Source organism: Salvelinus sp. IW2-2015, linkage group LG3, assembly GCF_002910315.2.
Source record: "Salvelinus sp. IW2-2015 linkage group LG3, ASM291031v2, whole genome shotgun sequence".
Classification (NCBI taxonomy): domain Eukaryota; kingdom Metazoa; phylum Chordata; class Actinopteri; order Salmoniformes; family Salmonidae; genus Salvelinus; species Salvelinus sp. IW2-2015.
The window spans coordinates 25439487-25457919 of NC_036840.1; the positions used below are offsets into that span (position 1 = coordinate 25439487).

The 18433-nt window shown below is 42.8% G+C and overlaps 1 pseudogene and 1 gene segment (V, D, J or C); both read left to right on the forward strand.

Annotated features, from left to right (window-relative positions):
* The first annotated feature begins 5961 nt into the window (after positions 1-5961).
* LOC111980620 (Ig kappa chain V region K29-213-like) lies at positions 5962-11261 on the forward strand. The segment is given in 3 exon segments: positions 5962-6276; positions 9484-9834; positions 11212-11261. Coding segments are annotated over 3 exon segments (645 nt in total).
* A 110-nt stretch (positions 11262-11371) lies between these two features.
* On the forward strand, positions 11372-12924 carry LOC112081336 (uncharacterized; annotated as a pseudogene).
* Positions 12925-18433: the final 5509 nt, after the last annotated feature.

The window sequence follows — 18433 nt, forward strand, 5'->3', positions numbered from 1 at the left end:
TTTCCTCCATCACTGTTGATGTACTGCCTGGGTGTAGAATTTCCTCTATCACTGTTGGTTGATGTACTGCCTGGGTGTAGCATTTCCTCTATCACTGTTGATGTACTGCCTGGGTGTAGAATTTCCTCTATCACTGTTGGTTGATGTACTGCCTGGGTGTAGCGTTTCCTCCATCACTGTTGATGTACTGCCTGGGTGTAGCGTTTCCTCTATCACTGTTGATATACTGCCTGGGTGTAGCATTTCCTCTATCACTGTTGATGTACTGCCTGGGTGTAGCATTTCCTCCATCACTGTTGATGTACTGCCTGGGTGTAGTATTTTCTCCATCACTGTTGATGTACTGCCTGGGTGTAGCGTTTGGTCTGTGTGTCATCCTGATCATTGTCCGTTTGTGCATCAAGATGGCCAGGAGAGAATGTGAACAGCACAGAGGTAAGCAATTATCATTGTGCACAATATATGAAATTGTTGGTACAGAGCAAATTACATGTTTTTTATCATACAACTGGGTTCATTCATTGTATGAATGATGATGTTGATTCATGTGTTTGATTGAAAGGGACTTACCCTCATCCAAGAGTTCCGGGAGTTCCCACTATTAGCCAGGTACGCAGACCTAACACTTGTTGAGCTGCTGCTGAATCAAGAAATGTTTTATTCAATGAAAATATACATTTTCTTAGAGGTGTTATTTGACTATACAGCAATGTTTTAGTCTAATACCCAATATTTGGAATATTTGTGCTATTTCTCTCAAGATCAAGATGTTGACACTCTCCATTATGCCGCTCTAAACATCGTCCACAAGAAGCGGAAGGCCGGGAGACAGAGGAGCGCCATGGACAGAGACACGGTGTATTCTGACATGGACTGAAACGTCAACTTGTCCTCTTTATTAACTTGCATTGATTTGATGTATTCCACACTAGTCCTATCAGTGACTTTTTTATTGTACGTGCCTTAAAATAACTTGTGCCTTAAAATAACACCACGTTTCCAATTTCACTGGTAGGTTTGCAGGGAAGAGCATACAGTAGACCGACAACTCAAAGAATTGATTTTGTGCAACAATCATCCTGATTACTGCATATATGCATATAAAAGTAGTTCCACGTTCCAAATKTATTTGTCCCAGATGGCAATTGGTTTTGCAGCAGAGGAGCATAAAAACAACAACATGACACATGAAAAACATAGGTGGARGTGGGCACAGTCAGWCAGGATGGATTCTGCCTTCCTCRCCACTTGTCTGTTGAGCAAATCAGAGTACATTCAATACTTTTAGACTTTTMGACGCCTCAAACTCTKTTTTAGCTGTATCCTGTRTCACACCTCTCTGTGTTGTTCTGACTGCCTTAATAAATAGATTTTCCACTAACATAAACTCATCTCTAACCTCCAGCAATGACTGTCAGTCCTCATCACACTCTCTCTACACACAGCTCAGTACAGCGATAGGCCTGGCTCACAGTCTGCATGCCAATTCATCCCAAMGGTGTTTGATGGGGTTGAGGTCAGGGCTCTGTGCAGGCCRGTCAAGTTCTTCCACACCGATCTCGACAAACCATTTCCGTATGGACCTTGCTTTGTGCACGGGGGCATTGCCATGCTAAAACAGGTAAAGGCCTTCCCCAAACTGTTACCACAAAGTTGGAAGCACAGAATTGTCTAGAATGTCATTATATGCTGTAGCGCTATGATTTCCCTTCAATGGAACTAAGGGGCCGGAACCATAAAAAACAGCCCCAGACCATTATTCCTCCTTYACCAACAGTTGGCACTATGCATTCAGGAAGGTAGCGTTCTCYTGGCATCTGCCAAACCTAGATTMGTCCGTCAGACTGCCAGATGGRGAAGTGTGATTCATCACTCCAGAGAACTAAKTTTCACTGCTCCAGAGTCCAATACYGGCGAGCTTWACATCACTCCTGCCGATGCTTGGCATTGCGCATGGTGATCTCAGGCTTGTGTGTGGCTGCTCGGCCATGGAAACCCATTTCATGAAACTCCCAATGAGCAGTCATTGTGCTAACATTGCTTCCAGAGGCAGTTTGGAACTTGAGAGTGAGTGTTGCAGCCGAGGACAGATTACTTTTACCCGCTACGCGCTTCAGCACTCGGTGGTCCCGTTATATAATCTTGTGTGGCCTACCACTTCACGGCTGAGCCATTGTTCATCCTAGACATTTCCACTTCACAATAACAGCAGTTACAGTTGACCGGGGCAGCTCCAGCAGGGCAGAAATTTGAATTGGAAAATTTGTTGGAAATGTGGCATCCTATGACAGTGCCACGTTGAAAGTCACTGAGCTATTCATTAAGGCCATTCTATTGCCAATGTTTCTCTATGGAGATTGCATGGCTATATGCTCAATTCTATACACCTGTCAGCAATGGATGTGGCTGAAATAATACAATCCACAAATTTGAAGAGGTGTCCAAATACTTTTGTATATACAGTGCATTCGGAAAGTATTCAGATCCCTTGACTTTTTCCACATTTTGTTCTGTTAAAGCCTTATTCTACAATGGATTTTTTAAAATTTACATTTACATTTAAGTCATTTAGCAGACGCTCTTATCCAGAGCGACTTACAAATTGGAAAGTTCATACATATTCATCCTGGTCCCCCCGTGGGGAATGAACCCACAACCCTGGCGTTGCAAGCGCCATGCTCTACCAACTGAGCCACAAATCTCAATCTACACAAAATACCCCATACTGACAAAGCTAATACAGTTTTTAAAATACATTTTAGCAAACAAATAAAAAACTTAAATATCACATTTTTGAATTTATTTCAAGGAAGTCTTTGCATAAGTAAGGCACACAATCTATTTCTTCAAGTCATCTCTCCTCAGAAATGTTTTATCCTCTTTCAGACGTGTCGATATCATGCCACTCACACCAACCTACACGCAGGGAACCAGTTTACAGGTACTTGCGGTYTGCCCTAAGCAAGATGGGGCCTTATCGATGCTTTCGTCAGGTCTGCTGACCTTGTACACACAGGACCCYGCAACCTGCTCTCTTTGTCTCATTGTGGTTTTCAGAAGGATGTCTATTTGGTGTAAGACTGTTATTCTTACAATCTTTACTTGTTAATGTTGCCACTGACAGTTTGCAGCCGTAAACTTACTTGGATATGTGTATAGTTATCTGAAATCAGTTCCAAACCACAAGGAACTGCCAATGAACTCTAATTGAACCCTCTGTGTTAACCGTCTCATGTCTGATACAGCACCATCTATTCTAGATCGTAGAGTCCAGGGGGAGGGAGAATTCTCAGTACTTTCTCAATCAGACAGTCTTTGTGAAGCACAAAGACTACTGCAGGGTCCTCTGTAAGAAGACCAAAAGAGGAGGAACCTCCTTCTGATAGATTGCCTCCTATGAGAACAACAATAACCAGAGAGTGAAACAGAGTGAATAACATGTCATGTAGTGGTTGGCTGAAGATTCCAATAAGACAAGCACTCTCGGGTGTTACACTTCAGTTAGTGGATGTTTCTGTGAATCATAGAGAATCAGACTAACATACAATTTACTTGTTTTATCCTGTCTTCTGATGTACTGTAACTGTTAAATTACTTGGTAGCCAGCTGCGACCGGAAGACCCATGAGGCGGCGCACAATTGTCCGGGTTAGGGGAGGGTTTGGCCGACCGGGTTGTCCTTGTCCCATCTTGCACTAGCAACTCCTGTGGCGAGCTGGGCACAATGCACGCTGACACGGTCGCCAGGTGCACAGTGCTGGCGGGGTCGTGTTTCGGAGGACGCATGGCTCTTGACCTTCGCCTCTCCCGAGTCAGTATGGGAGTTGCAGCAATGGGACAATACGGTAACTACCAATTGGAGAGAAAAATTTGTTTAAAAAAATACAATAAAAAAATTATAAAATAAAATAAGATTTACTGACATGATATTTATTTTCAGGTTCAGAGTCCAACAGCAAGACAGTTCTACAGCAGTCTGTGTCTAAATCAGTCCAGCCAGGMGACTCTGAACTGTACAATACAAACTGAGACCTGTGAAGGATAACTATTGGTCTACTGGTTCAGACATGGCTCAGGAGAATCCCGTCCAGGAATAATTTACACCTATGGAGACAGGAGTGACCAGTGTGAGAATAGCCCTGAGGCTGGGTCCCCTACACAGAGCTATGTTTACAACCTCCCCAAGAGGAACCTCAGCCTCTCTGATGCTGGTACTTACTACTGTGCTGTGGCCTCATGTGGGGAGATACTGTTTGGGAACTGGACCAAGCTGGATGTTGAGTGTGGTCACTGTGATGATCCACAGATGAGAATCCTGGTCCTTCTCTCCATCATAAGAACTGGAGAATATTCTCCTCTCCTGTCTGAACATCTTCATCATCATTTATACCACCAGGAAATAGATCAATCTAAGACAAATGTCGATGGACTTTGGTTTTGCAGTAAATGTTGGAAATATCATCACAAAGTATTGAAAATAAGTATTTATTGAGATTGCTGAGTCGTTTCGTATTGCATTTTTAAAAATGAATGGCCTGTGACCTTGTTTAAGAAGTTATATTTCATTTGATTAAATTGTACTTTTGAAATCCCTGTATACGTTGCTTATTTTAGCATTAAGAAATATAMATTTAAACAACATACTGAATRAAATAGACTTGTTCCTTCTCTTGAGTTCTGTACATAAAGTATGTCTGTATGAATGTGTGAAGAGGGCTTCTGCMGACMCAACCTACTGATAAATGCTARTCCCACCCATGSWYRCACCCACACAGCGAGATGTTTACAGGTACCTGCACTCTGTGGTCTGCTGTGAGCACAAAACAAGTCCGTCTCTACGCTTTGGACAGGCCTGCTGGCCTTTTACACACCCTGTGTCTCTATGTGGTTTTCAGCAGGATGTCTATGTGGTGTCACTCTGTTTTCTCTCAATCTTTCAATGTTGTTCACAACCATGACAATAAGCATCACAGTCCACTTATATACTGTATGCCATGTAGCCTGTATCTTACCACTTAAAATATCATAGGTTTAATTCATTCAAACTACAATCATTTGTTTACAGAGATTAAAGTAGAAATTGTATTAATGTATATTAGGCTACAGTGAAGAGGCCTACCCACGAGGTACACCCCTACTAAACGCTCAACTAGTAGCCTACACTTGAGTTAGTACATGAATGACAGGAATGAGACTGACTTTCATTCTGTATGTGTTTCACCCACATACCCTCACAGTAATGCTCCACCCCTGTTCACCCTACACATCAGGACATGTTCTATGTATAACAGTCCCCCTACAGGTCATCAGGAGTACTGCCTGTAACTGTTGCATGGGGTGGGGCTAAATCTATCTTAGGCACACAACTGAGTTTAATAACAAGAGGATACAGGTACATGTGTGTGTAATGTATGCTTGAAAATGTACTGCATACTTATTCTATTTTCACACTGCCTCAGTATTGGACATATTTGATTCAGTTGGTGCCCACATAGCAAACTATACAATATTAAAAAACAAAATGTAATTATCCTCTAGACACCATAAAGTGTCTATGCTTCACACACCATCTACAAAATATTCTATACAGTAAGCATTGGTTCGCTTTGCATGGATTATATGGGAGATTTTCACTAACGAAGACCATGGTTGGCTGAATAAGTTGTTAACAAAAATGACGCGTCCAGTTCGACCAATCACCAATAACCCCATAGTTGAAGTGTTGTCTACATGGGTGGACTTTTTCCACTCAAGACACAGGTTGTGAAGAGGACATACTGGCACTTCTTGTAGATTTGAGGAAGTCCAGCTTTGATATTTCTCTGCTTAAGGGATGTACACTCGGGTTCTTTATTGAAGCAATTCATCAATATAATTTTTTTGGTATATAAAGGATTTGTGTTAGTAATGGATCATGTTTCTGTGTGTATTCTAGCTGCTACAAAATCCTCGGAAATTCATCTTGTTACAGCCAATGTTGGAGAAACAGTGACTTTGCACGGCTTCTATAAAGGCAACCTGGCACTGTACTTTATGTGGTACCAGCAAACAATGGGTGACAATCTTCAAATCTTATCAGTCTTTTACAAGTATAACAAGAATGCAACATTTTACCATGAATTTAAGGGTAACACTCGCTTCTCAGTGCAAAGCGGTAAAGGAATGAATCACCTAAAGATCTCAGACATGCAGCTCTCTGATTCAGCCACATATTACTGTGGGAACTCTTATGCCAACCATGTGGAGTTTGGAGCAGGACTCATTCTCACTGTGAAAGGTACAACATCTGAATTTAGAGACAAAGGAAATAGTAACCAATGTTCTGCAACTATAAACTATAATCTTGAGGACTTTTCCCACATTACGTTTTGAATACGATGGGAACAGATTTACTGACTTACAAACCTTTGTGAGGGATCAGCCGGATCAAGTGGTCCGACTSCGCCCTCTCCTGGAGGTGGGCCGCAGTACAGCCACTACTGATGAGCTCACCTGAGWTCAATTGACTGATTATTGTTTGTKCTCTCTGAAGGGGCAGAGAGAAAGAGTGATTATGAGTTGGAGACTATGGTGAATTCCCCGACAGTAGGTTTCCCGGTAATAGGGTCGGCTGAAGCTGTTGGAGTGGTGTTTGGTAACAACTGTTAGTTTATATATATATATATTTTGCTAGCCATTACCCTGGCCTTTGTTTGTATGGTCCTGTGGAGAGTTGAAAGAAGAACACCCAATACAGTTTCCTCCCCAAAAAATGTTAAAGTCACGTTTCTGCGTCTCATTTCGTGCTCCCGCTTAGGATTTCGTCAGTGAATAGGTATGGCCTTTTACATTGGTGGAGAATGCGGGCAAAAGAAGCAGAGACTGATCGAATCCCCCCCCCCCCGCCCCATAGCAAAGGCGAAGGACAGAAGATGATCAAGGCCATTTTGACCCAGCTGGCGGCAACAGCTGGGTCAAACACTGTCCGCAATCCAACAGGACCTGACAACGGGAGAGGCTGGCAGACAGGAGAGCCACACCGAGCGTGAACATCCTGATCCCACGGATCAGCAAGGAGGACGACATTGAGGCCTACTTCCTGGCCTTCGAACGGAAGGCCAGGTAAGACGGATGGCCTGAAGGAGAGTGGGCCAGGCTGATCAGGCCCCTGCTATCAGGGCCAGCACAGGTGGCTTATTACGACCTTGGCGAAGAAGCTGAGCTGGACTACGACAAGTTGACGGCAGAGGTGTTGGCTCGGTATAACCTGAACCATTGYGAGAGAGCCCAGAGGTTTCACGGATGGACCTACAGGGATGACGAATCACCCAGAGTACAAGCGTTCCAGTTAGTCCGCCTAGTGAAAGGCTGGCTGGGGTTCGCCCGGTCCGTTACGGGACTACTGAAGACAATCATGGTTGACAAGTGCTTGAGAGCTGCCGCCTACCCTACTAAGAACAATAAGCCAGAGCAACCCCCAGACACTGGATGCCCTAGTCAGGGCTATTGAGAACTCTAGGGCTACAGAGTCCCTTTTGGAGGCTTGTAGGTGTGGGAAGCCGGCACAAGAAGCCCTACTMYGAGTGGAGAAGAAGTGAGAGAAGCTGCCACCAGAGAGGGAGAGAATGAGACATGAACCGGTGTTTTAAATGTCAAGCCCTAGGACACATTGTACGACACTGCCCAGAAAAAAGATGAGCCCATGCCCACCGAGTCCCCTAACCTGAGCCCTGGCCCCTCCCAGGCAAGGGATATTCCTCATCAAGCGCCCTGCTGGCAGGTAAAGACGGCCCCCGCCCGGCGTGTTCCGGTGAGAATAGGCGGAACTGAAACATTTGCGTTCCTGGACTCTGGCAGTATGGTCTCCCTCAGCCAAAGGGATATACAGGACGACTGGACAATGTTAAGGCGAAGKGAAGGTATCATGCATACACAGCGACGTCCAGGGGTACCCCYGGGCCCGAGTAAAGAWGACCACACCTGTGGGAAAGGTCACTATGGTGAGGGGCCTGTCACCGAACTTGTCAGTTCCCGTCCTCCTCGGTCGTGACTTGCCACTCTTCCACCGGTTGTGGCCCAATGTGGAGAAGCATGAGAAGGGCTGACGAGAAGAGGAGCTCACAGCACCGYATGGGCCTGGCACATAACCCGATAACCCGGTTGCCCGCCATAAACTTCGGAGAAAGAAAGTAAAACACACGGGGTGACTAGACGGTCTACTAGGGGAACAGGAGAAGCATGATGAGGAGTCCACACGACGGCTGCGGCGGGTCTTCGAAGAGACGTGCCCTGGAATCRAGCCAAGGCGAAGAGGGATCCAGGCAGGCAAGGATAAGAGGCAGGAGGAAAGAGAACGGCTTCGACAGATCTTCGCAGAGTCCACACCAGAGGAGTCCTGGCCGGTGTTTGGCACGGAGACCAACGACGGCAACATAGATCGAACACCGTCCGACGGCTACAGCAKTTTCCCTTTCCGAAGACCTTATGGGTCAGTTTTCGCACGGCCCAAAAGCGAGATCCAGAGGTGCTAAGGCTTATGGCCGAAGTGACAATARTTGRTGGGAAGAGGCTACAGGATGAGGGTGAGTTACGTTTCCCATATTTTGACATGCGTCACATCCTATTATATTGGATATGTAGGAGAAGGGAGGGGGAGTTCGAACTATTTGTAGTACTCAGTTCATATCAAGACACTGCGCTGCACTTGGCCCACTCCCATGTCTTGGGCAGACATTTAGAACTGGAGAAAAAAGCTGATGGTACTCACCCGGTCATACTGGCTGGGGGTGACCAGAGACGTAGCCGAATACTATGCTACTGTAGAGAGAGGCGCTGGAGATTAAATGGGTGCTAGGGTATCTGAGGTACTACCTCCTGGGGAGAAGTTTCCATCTGGTCACAGATCATGCCCCCTCAAGTGGATGGCGGCACAGAGGGACACCAATAGCTGGATAATGAGGTGGTTCCTAGCACTGCAGCTGTTTAAATTTGAGGTGGTTCACAAACCTGGAAAACTACACGGGAACGCGGATGCGCTTTCTCGCCGAGACCTGGTATGGCTGGAACAAGTGGTCCGACTACACCCTCTCCTGGAGGTGGGCCGCAGTACAGCCACTACTGATGAGCTCACCTGAGGCCAGTTTACTGATTGTTTGTGCTCTCTTAAGGACCTGACTGAAGGGGCAGAGACATAGTGATTATGAGCCGGAGACTATGGCGAATTCCAGGACAGTAGGATTGAGCTGACCCGGTTATAGGGTCAGCTCAAGCTGTTGGATTGGCGTTTGTTGCCAACTGWTATTTTTAATTTTTTWAATTTTGTTTGGTTAGCCATTACCTTGGCCTTTATTTGTTCAGTCCTGGGAGAGTTGAAAGAACTCCCAATACAGTAACCTCTTTTTTATTTTATTTCTTTTTTTTGGTCACTTGTCTGTGTCTCATTTTGTGCTGTCCCGCCTAGGATTTCGTCAGTGAATAGGTACGGCCTTTCACACTTTCTTGTCAGGTTCAGGGTCCAGAAACATGACTGTGCTCCAGCAGCCTGTGTCTGAGTCAGTCCAGCCAGGAGACTCTGTAACTCTGAACTGTACAATACACACTGAGACCTGTGTAGGAGAACACAGTGTCTATTGGTTCAGACATGGTTCAGGAGAATCCCATCCAGCAATCATTTACACCCATGGAGACCGGAGTGATCAGTGTGAGAAGAGCCCTGAGGCTGGGTCTCCTACACAGAGATGTGTCTACAACCTCCCCAAGAGGAACCTCAGCCTCTCTGATGCTGGGACTTACTACTGTGCTGTGGCCTCATGTGGGGAGATGCTGTTTGGGAACGGGACCAAGCTAGACATTCAAGGTAGGTGATATGGCTTGCATCTTTTTAAATATTTTACTAATCTATTGTGTAGAACACTTACTTGATATTCTGAGTGTCCTCTATCAATGTTTTTCTCCACAAGCCATAGGGCAGACCTTCTTCTCTTGGTGTACTGCCTGGGTGTAGCATTGACTTGTTAATCCTGGTTATTGTCCTTGTTTGCATCATGTACAAGATGAACCAGAGAAAGTGTCTGAAGTGCAGAGGTATGTGACAACCTTTTAGAAGTTGCTCTTCTTTAATATCACCATCTACAGATGTACCTGCAGTGGAAGAATGAGTTCTGTGTGTTTCTTTTCAGGATCAGTCTCTCTGACATGTCGAGTAGTCTCTTCTACAGATGCAGGGGTAAGTAGAATTCCTGAAATTTTGTATTTATTTATTTTGTATTTAATTTATGCAGATTAACTTGGTATTCTTGGACACAGGGACTATCTGCTTGAAACATGTAGGTATTAGAATCGGCCAGGGACAGGTTGAAAATGTCAATGAAAGGTGTGTGTGTGTGATTTTATATATATATTTATTTCAATGTGAATTTGGTCAGGTCGTCAAAGTTACACATTGCAGCTTTAATTTGTAGTGTTAAACCGTTTTTCTCTCTTATCATTCCGCTAACGCCCTCAAACACACAGCAACCTATTTACAGTTACTCTGTGGTCTGTGATGAACACAAGATGAGAATGTATCTTCACTTTGTTAGGTCCTGTTGGCTTTGTACACATAACCCTCTGCTCTCTTTCTTTCTCTCTGCTCTTTCTCTCTCTCCTCTCTCGCGCTCGCTCTCTTTCTCTCTTTTTCTTTCTTTCTTTCTTTCTGTGGTTTTCAGCCAGATGTCTCAGAACTCTTAGCTATCTCATACTCTAGGCGATACTACTTGCTATTCAAGTTGACCATTTTAACAACCGTAAACCAACTATTTTGATGAGGCAGCTCATCTAAACATAGTCAACTGAAATCTGTGAAACACTGAGCTTTGTATTAGGTTATTTCAACTAGATCTGTAGTTCTTAGTCAAACACAACAGTTTTAACAGTGAAGTATTAGTATCACCTATAGGACTAGAGGAATCTGCTTCCTCAATATCAAAATCATATGAAGTGATGCTATCCATCCAATTGAGTGTAAACCCTGAGTTAGAGATTTTTTTAGTGAAGTGACTGTGGTGATAGAAGCCCTAGTGGATGACAGCGTCATTGCATGCATGCTCCTAACAAGTTCACAACTGATTCTCTTGATGTTGACCACAGTAGCTGTAGTGATAAAGAATAAGGGATGCCAAACTTGAATGATTATTACCAAATTTGTACTAAATCTATAAGGATAAGAATATAATACAATCTTTGTCTGATTTAGTCCAGCCTGTGACTCTGAACAATGTGAAGGAGATTGTTCTTCCAGAATAAGGCGTCAACAAAAATGATGGGTCCAGTTCGACCAATCACCTGCAACTCCATTGTTGAAGTGTTGTCTACATTGGTGGACTTTTTTCCACCAAAAACAGGTTGTGAGGAGGATGACACCTTCAAAGAGGATCACACTGTCTATTTCCACTTGTAGAGATGGGTAAGTCCAACTTTTATGTATGTCTGCTTATGAGATGTCTGCCCTTGATATGGATGCTTGAGATATTACATGTAATACTTTACAGACACTTTGAATATTCTAAGTTGTATTTTGGGTATGTAACAGCAAATATACTATATTGTTCATGTTCCTTAATAGATGTAGTAGCTGGTACTGAATCCTCATCCATACTTCAGGACAGTGGTCTCATATTAGCCAACGTTGGAGACACAGTGATTGTGCACTGCTTCTATGAAGGCCACATGGACATGCATTTCTCCTGGTACAAGCAACACTTAGGAGATAAGCTTCAACTCTTCTCAACCGCCTTTAAGTTTGACAGGAAAGCAACATTTTAACATCAGTTTAAGGATAACCCTCGATTCTCAGTGGAAAATGGCCCAAAAAAGAATCACCTAAGGATCTCAGACATGCAGCTCTCTGATTCAGGCACATACTACTGTGGAAGCTCTTATGGCAACAAGGTGGAGTTGGGAGTAGGAGCCATTCTCATAGTAAAAGGTACGTTTTTGTAAAATTGAATTTACAGATATACGGTGTCAATGGTGTTATACGGTGTTATATCTTAATCAGATGAGATGTTTATTTAACAAATGTTGAGTTTGAACACTTCTACAGTAATATTATAGATATTCGATGCGTTTATCGATCTTGTCAGGATAAGGGTCCAGAAATGTGTCTGTACTCCAGCAGCCTGTGTCTGAGTCAGTCCAGMCAGGAGACTCTGACTCTGAACTGTACAATACAAACTGAGACCTGTGTAGGAGAACACAGTGTCTATTGGTTCAGACATGGCTCAGGAGAATCCCATCCAGGAATCCTTTACTCCCATGTAGACAGGAGTGATCAGTGTGAGAAGAGCCCTGAGGCTGGGTCTCCTACACAGAGCTGTGTCTACAACCTCCCCAAGAAGAACCTCAGCCTCTAATGGGACTTACTACTGTTCTGTGGCTTCATGTGGGAAGATACTGTTTGGGAATGGGACCGAGGTAAATTCCATTTAATCTGTAAATATCCCCAACGATACTATATATTCGTGCAAACAGCCTACCTCCAAATGATCTCATACATTTGACTCAACAAGCTATACAATATCACCTTTTAGCTTTTGGTTCTATTTGTTTACTGTTTGATCTTCCTAAGTGCTCATGAATACAATATGGATTCCCTGACACCCTTTCCGCAGTTCCAGAGCATGATTCTCCATTTGATCTGAGTCCTACTGATCTAGCCTTGGTCGTCTCCAACATCGTTCTGGGGATAGTGACCCTTCTACTTGTCTGGGCGCTGTGCAAGACTTTGAACAGAGTTTTTACTTTATTTTATGTTACATATAACACAAGTTATAAATGCCCAACATACAGTAAACTTGACCCCCCAAAGATCAGGTTAAGATCCTTTCTGGGTTTCATGGTTTGTTTCCTTTTCTTCTTTAAGGTTGCAGCCCCTATCATCGCCAAGCCTATTTCTGACCTTTTTTAAGCTGTCTCCTCTCTGGGGAAGATCCCATTGCTTTGAAGGTAGCCAGTGCGTGTTCTTTATTTAAAGGGGGAGATCAAGATCTTAACTGTTATAGTCCAATTCCTATTTTGCCCTGTTTATCAGAAGTGTTGGAAGAACTTGTCAATAATCAACTGACTGGCTTTTTTGATGTCTGTAGTATTCTCTCTGGTATGCAATCTGGTATCTGCTCAGGTTATGGATGTGTCACTGCAACCTCAATAGTTCTCAATTATGTTACCATTGCCCTTGATTCTAAGCAATGTTGTGCTGCTATTGTCATTGACTGCCTATTGACTCTGAGGGTTTAGAAATTGAGGTAGTCGCCTCATACAAGTACTTGGGAGGATGGCCAGACGATACCGTGCTTCTCTCAGCACACATCAAAGCTGCAGGTTAAGGTTGAATCTAGACTTGGTTTCCTCTATCGCAATCGCTCCTCTTTCAGATGACTATCCTACCAATGCTAGATTAAGTAGACTTAGTTTATAGATCATCAAGTAAGGGCAGCTAGATGTTGTTTACCATTTCGGCCATCCGATTTGCCATCAAGGCTCCTTATAGGACACATCACGGCACTCTGTAGTCCTCTATAAACTGGTCCTCTCTGTATACCCCTCACAAGACCCACGGGTTGATGCTTATTTATAAAACCCTCTTAGGCCTCACTCCCCCCAATCTGAGATACCTACTGCAGCCCTTATCCACCACATACAACACCTGTTCTGCCATTCACATTCTGTTAAAGGTCTCCAAAGCGCACACATCCCTGGGTCGCTCCTCTTTTCAGTTCGCTGCAGCAAGCAACTGGAACGAGCTGCAAAAAACACTCACTGGTCAGTTTTATCTCAATCTCTTCATTCAAAGACTCAATCATGGACACTCTTACTGACAGTTGTGGATGCTTTGTGTGATGTATCGTTGTTCATGACCAATAATGTTTGTACCATGTTGTGCTGCTGCCATGTGTTGAAACCATGTTGGCTTGTGGTGTTGCTACCATGCTGTGTTATCATTTTCAATATAGTTTCATTAGATTATTTAACTTTATTCATGTCGTTCGGCGTGTTGCGTTGTTCGACTTTGTTGACGTTGGAGAGCTTAGCRCTGCATGGCCAGTGTGCTTGCTAATTCAAGAGGGAAAGAGTTCGTTCTGAATCCATGCAACGATTGTTCTGGACAAAGGACCCCTTGTACAACATTCTGATAGAAGATCAGCAAAAGTAGGAACCATTTTGTGATGCTATTTCATATATCTGTCGAACTGTGTACTAGTAGCTTTGCGCTCAGGTTTTGGTTATTCCCTTACCATAACTAAGTCTTATGTCGTAATGAAGATATTTTTAGAATTCTAACACTGCGATTGCATTAAGAACTAATGGATCTATCGTTTCCTATACAACATGTRTTTTTTTGTAATGTTTATGAATAGCTATTTGGTCAGAATAGGTGAGAGTCTAATAGAAATATCTGCACATTCTGGGAAAAAGATGCTACGTTAGCACGTTATGCTACGTTATGCTACGTTGTATAACCACGGATTTCAGCTCTAAATATGCACATTTTTTGAACAAAACATAAGTGTATGTATAACCTGATGTTACAGGACTGTCATCTGAGGAATGTTTATGAAGGTTAGTGAAATTTAATATCTTTTGCTGGTTTATTCGCTAACGCTAACGTGCCTATTGCTATCGCTAACGTGCCTTGATGAATGAATGCGGTAGTGCGGTAGGCTATTGTAGTAAGCTAATATAATGCTATATTGTGTTTTCGCTGTAAAACACTTAGAAAATCTGAAATATTGGCTGTATTCACAAGATCTTTGTCTTTAATTTGCTATACACCATGTATTTTTCAGAAATGTTTTATGATGAGTATTTCGGTATGTCACGTTGGTGTCTGTAATTATTCTGGCTGCTTTCGGTGCAATTTCTGATTGTAGCCGCAATGTAAACTATGATTTATACCTGAAATATGCACATTTTTCGAACAAAACATAGATTTATTGTATGACATGTTATAAGACTGTCATCTGATTAAGTTGTTTCTTGGTTTCTTTGGTTTGTTCTAGGTTAGTTTGGTTGATTTTGATTTTGCTACCTGTGCTGTGAAAAATGTCTGTGCTTTTTTCTATTTGTTGGTGAGCTAACATAAATATATATTGTGTTTTCCCTGTAAAACATTTAAAAAATCAGACATGTTGGCTGGATTCACAAGATGTGTATCTTTCATTAGCTGTATTGGACTTGTTAATGTGTGAAAGTTAAATATTTCAAAAGAMATTTTTGGAATTTCGCGCTCTGCCTTTTCAGTGGAATGTGGGAGGAGTTCCGCTAGCGGAACGGGGGGTGAGACAGGTTAATTCTTCCCAAAGGGTCGATACAGCTGTAATTCAGACAAAAAAAAAACATTTCACACAAGCACTGATATTAAACCCTGTCTCCTAGGCTGAGTCTCCTCCTCCACAACTGAACAGCCAACGCATCTCTGTTGCTAGACAGAACCTTAGTGATATCTGTTCTTCCTCACTTCATCTAACCTGACCTATACCCCCAAAGTGCTCACTCCTCCCCAGCTCAAGGCTGTCATGGTTATTGATACCAGCCTGTGTCTCTTCTCCTCCCAGAGGAWCCCTGATGGCTAASAATAACATATCCTGACATAATGTAAATGTTATACCTTACCCTCTCTCCCTCAGTGACATTGTTTGTATCTAAGATCTCCACCCGTCTCACGTTATCAATGCCTGCCACATGTAATCGCTTCCCTGCACTCAACACATTCCAAGCTTAGTTGCACCCATTATATACCTTCCTCCTATAACCCTTAACTTCAAGTGTAGACCCTCAACCTTAGCACTCCGTCAGTGACATGAATAAGTATATTTTCATATTCTCAGAACCCAACAACAGATGTTTTAATGTCATTGGTCTCAGAATGAATTCCCTCATCGGTTTACTTCCTCTCCGGCAACTGAGTTAGGAAGGACACCTATATCTTTGTAGTGACTGGGTGTATTGATACACCATCCAAAGTGTAATTAATAACTGCACCATGCTCAAAGGGATATTAAATGTTGCTTTTTTTTTTTTTTTTACCCATCTAACAATAGGTTACCTTCTTTGAGAGGCATTTGAAAAGAGAGAGAAGGAGAGAGAGAGAAAGAGAGAATAAGGGGTATTTCATCCCCCAGTGTTAGTCTATGAGATACACAGTGATGTTCACCTCAGCAGGTCTCCCTCTACGCTGAGCTGCTTCTTCCCGTCACTCACACCACAGGAAGTGATGCATACCCTCACTGGTCCCTCCTCTACCTCAGACCCAAATCCTTTTCTCCTTATAAGGTGCTTCTCAGAATAGGGGGCTGTGATCAGTACAAAGCCAAGACAGGAAATACTAAGGGGGGAATAACATCATGATAAAGGCAATTTTGGTTTAATGCTTTATTTGTCTTTAGAAGTGATCAATACAATGCAATTGTTCACTGTTGGGTACTTTGCCCCCTCAGGGTCACCCTATAAAAAAATAACCAAATCACTAACAGACACAACAGAGATCTAAGTTAAGAGAGGCCAAAAGAGGCAACTACTCTGCGCCATTAAACAGTTGTGATTTGACTTCTAACTCCTCATTTGTAACCACACCCTGTACCACTGAGTTGTGTGGCCTAACTGAGTTGGAGAGAGCTACAGTGGCCCTGARGTACAACTCACAAACATACACTGCAGAGACTGATTGATTTACATTTTAATACATTTAATATAACTACACAGAAAAGAGCAAGATTTAAACTTGTATTCTAAGATATGGCAAATCAATATTTTCAAAGATATGGCCAACCAATTTTCCTCCTCTTCCATCCTCCTCCACTTTGTCATCTTGTAGCAGCATACACTACATGGGTGTCCAGCTCCTTCTCTCTTCTCCTCTCCATCTTCCTCTTCTTGGAGGTGAAATTCAGAGCGACATAATTCACTGTATCTGGATCTTGGTTCTGTAGATTTGCCAACATGTTATTTTCACGATTGCTGAATTGCTATTATTTCAGTATTTAATCATGCACTATTTACCTGATCAGTTTTACCTGATCATTTTGTGGTTGTCTTTGAGAATCAGGTCCTGAAAATGATATAAAAGAGAGACGAGAGAATGGATCATTCCATTTTAATGTGCACACTTACTCCTCATGGGAAAAAACATCCACATTTGAAGTGTTCACATGTCCCATATTATCATGAAGTGGGTTCCTACCTGTGTTGTGTCTGTTTGCGTCTCGTCTCATCTTGAGGACCAGGATGAGGATGACTATAGGTAGAACAGCAGTCACAACACCCAGGATCACAACCAGGGAAAGGATGTACATGGTTCCATCATTATGCTCTCCTACAATACCAATAGTTCCATTACACTACCACCCATCACAACCAGTGGGAAATGGTTAATTGATCTATCATCCTTTCCTATCAAAAAATTATCATTTAGAATCACAAGTATAGAAACTATACACCATAATCAAACAATTATTAGCTCAGATTAAAGATATGGGTTAAAATTGATGTTTTAAATGATTTTCACCATACAATAACAGACTAAGCATACCTTCAGGACATTGCTCTGGCTCTTTGTCAGAATCTTTGTAACCTTTTGGATGAATAGGAGAGTTTAATATTCTGACTACAATAAAAGGTGATTGAACGTTGCCATGTTTCCAACCCTTTTATGTGCACACTTGTAGCACAAACTTTCATAGCATTCAGTTGTCACAGCTGAGAAATCGTTTAAAAGATTACCTTGAACCATCAGGACAGTCATGTTGGTGAAGATGAAATAATGATTGAACATTCCACAGCAGTACAGACCAGAATCAGCTACATCCACCTCTGTGATTTTGAGGAAGAATATTCTATTGTTGATGAACATTTCCATATGGCTGGGCTGAAAACCATTGTGATGCTTGACATACGGCTGAGAGCTGTACATCGACGCGATGCACAGAGGCTCTGAGACGCTGACTTGTTTGAACCAGGCAACGTGCCCTGGGACTTTAAGGACATTAGTGCACTGCAGGGTGACATTATGCCCCCGATGGACCACCACTGAGGGTAGCAGAGAGACCGAGATGACAGGGGTCATACCTGAAAGAGAGAGAGAACAGATTTATAAACACACATTTCTGTGTAATTATTACGGAATATACATCTGGTGTGATTTAATAAAAAGCTATTGTTCACATACAAAATATTTTGCACACTCACACATATACTACACACACACCTAGACACAGTCACGACTATTTGAAAGACCAAATCAATTAAAATCTGAACTGAAGATACAGTAACTTACAGAAGCCGTAGAGGACCAGAGCTGGTACATATATACGTGCCATTCTGTGTGTACATCTACTCTGCCAGACCATTAAGGAAGGACTGAATCTTCAAATATGAGAGATGAAAGTAACTTGTAATTATGGGCGGTACATAGTGTGACA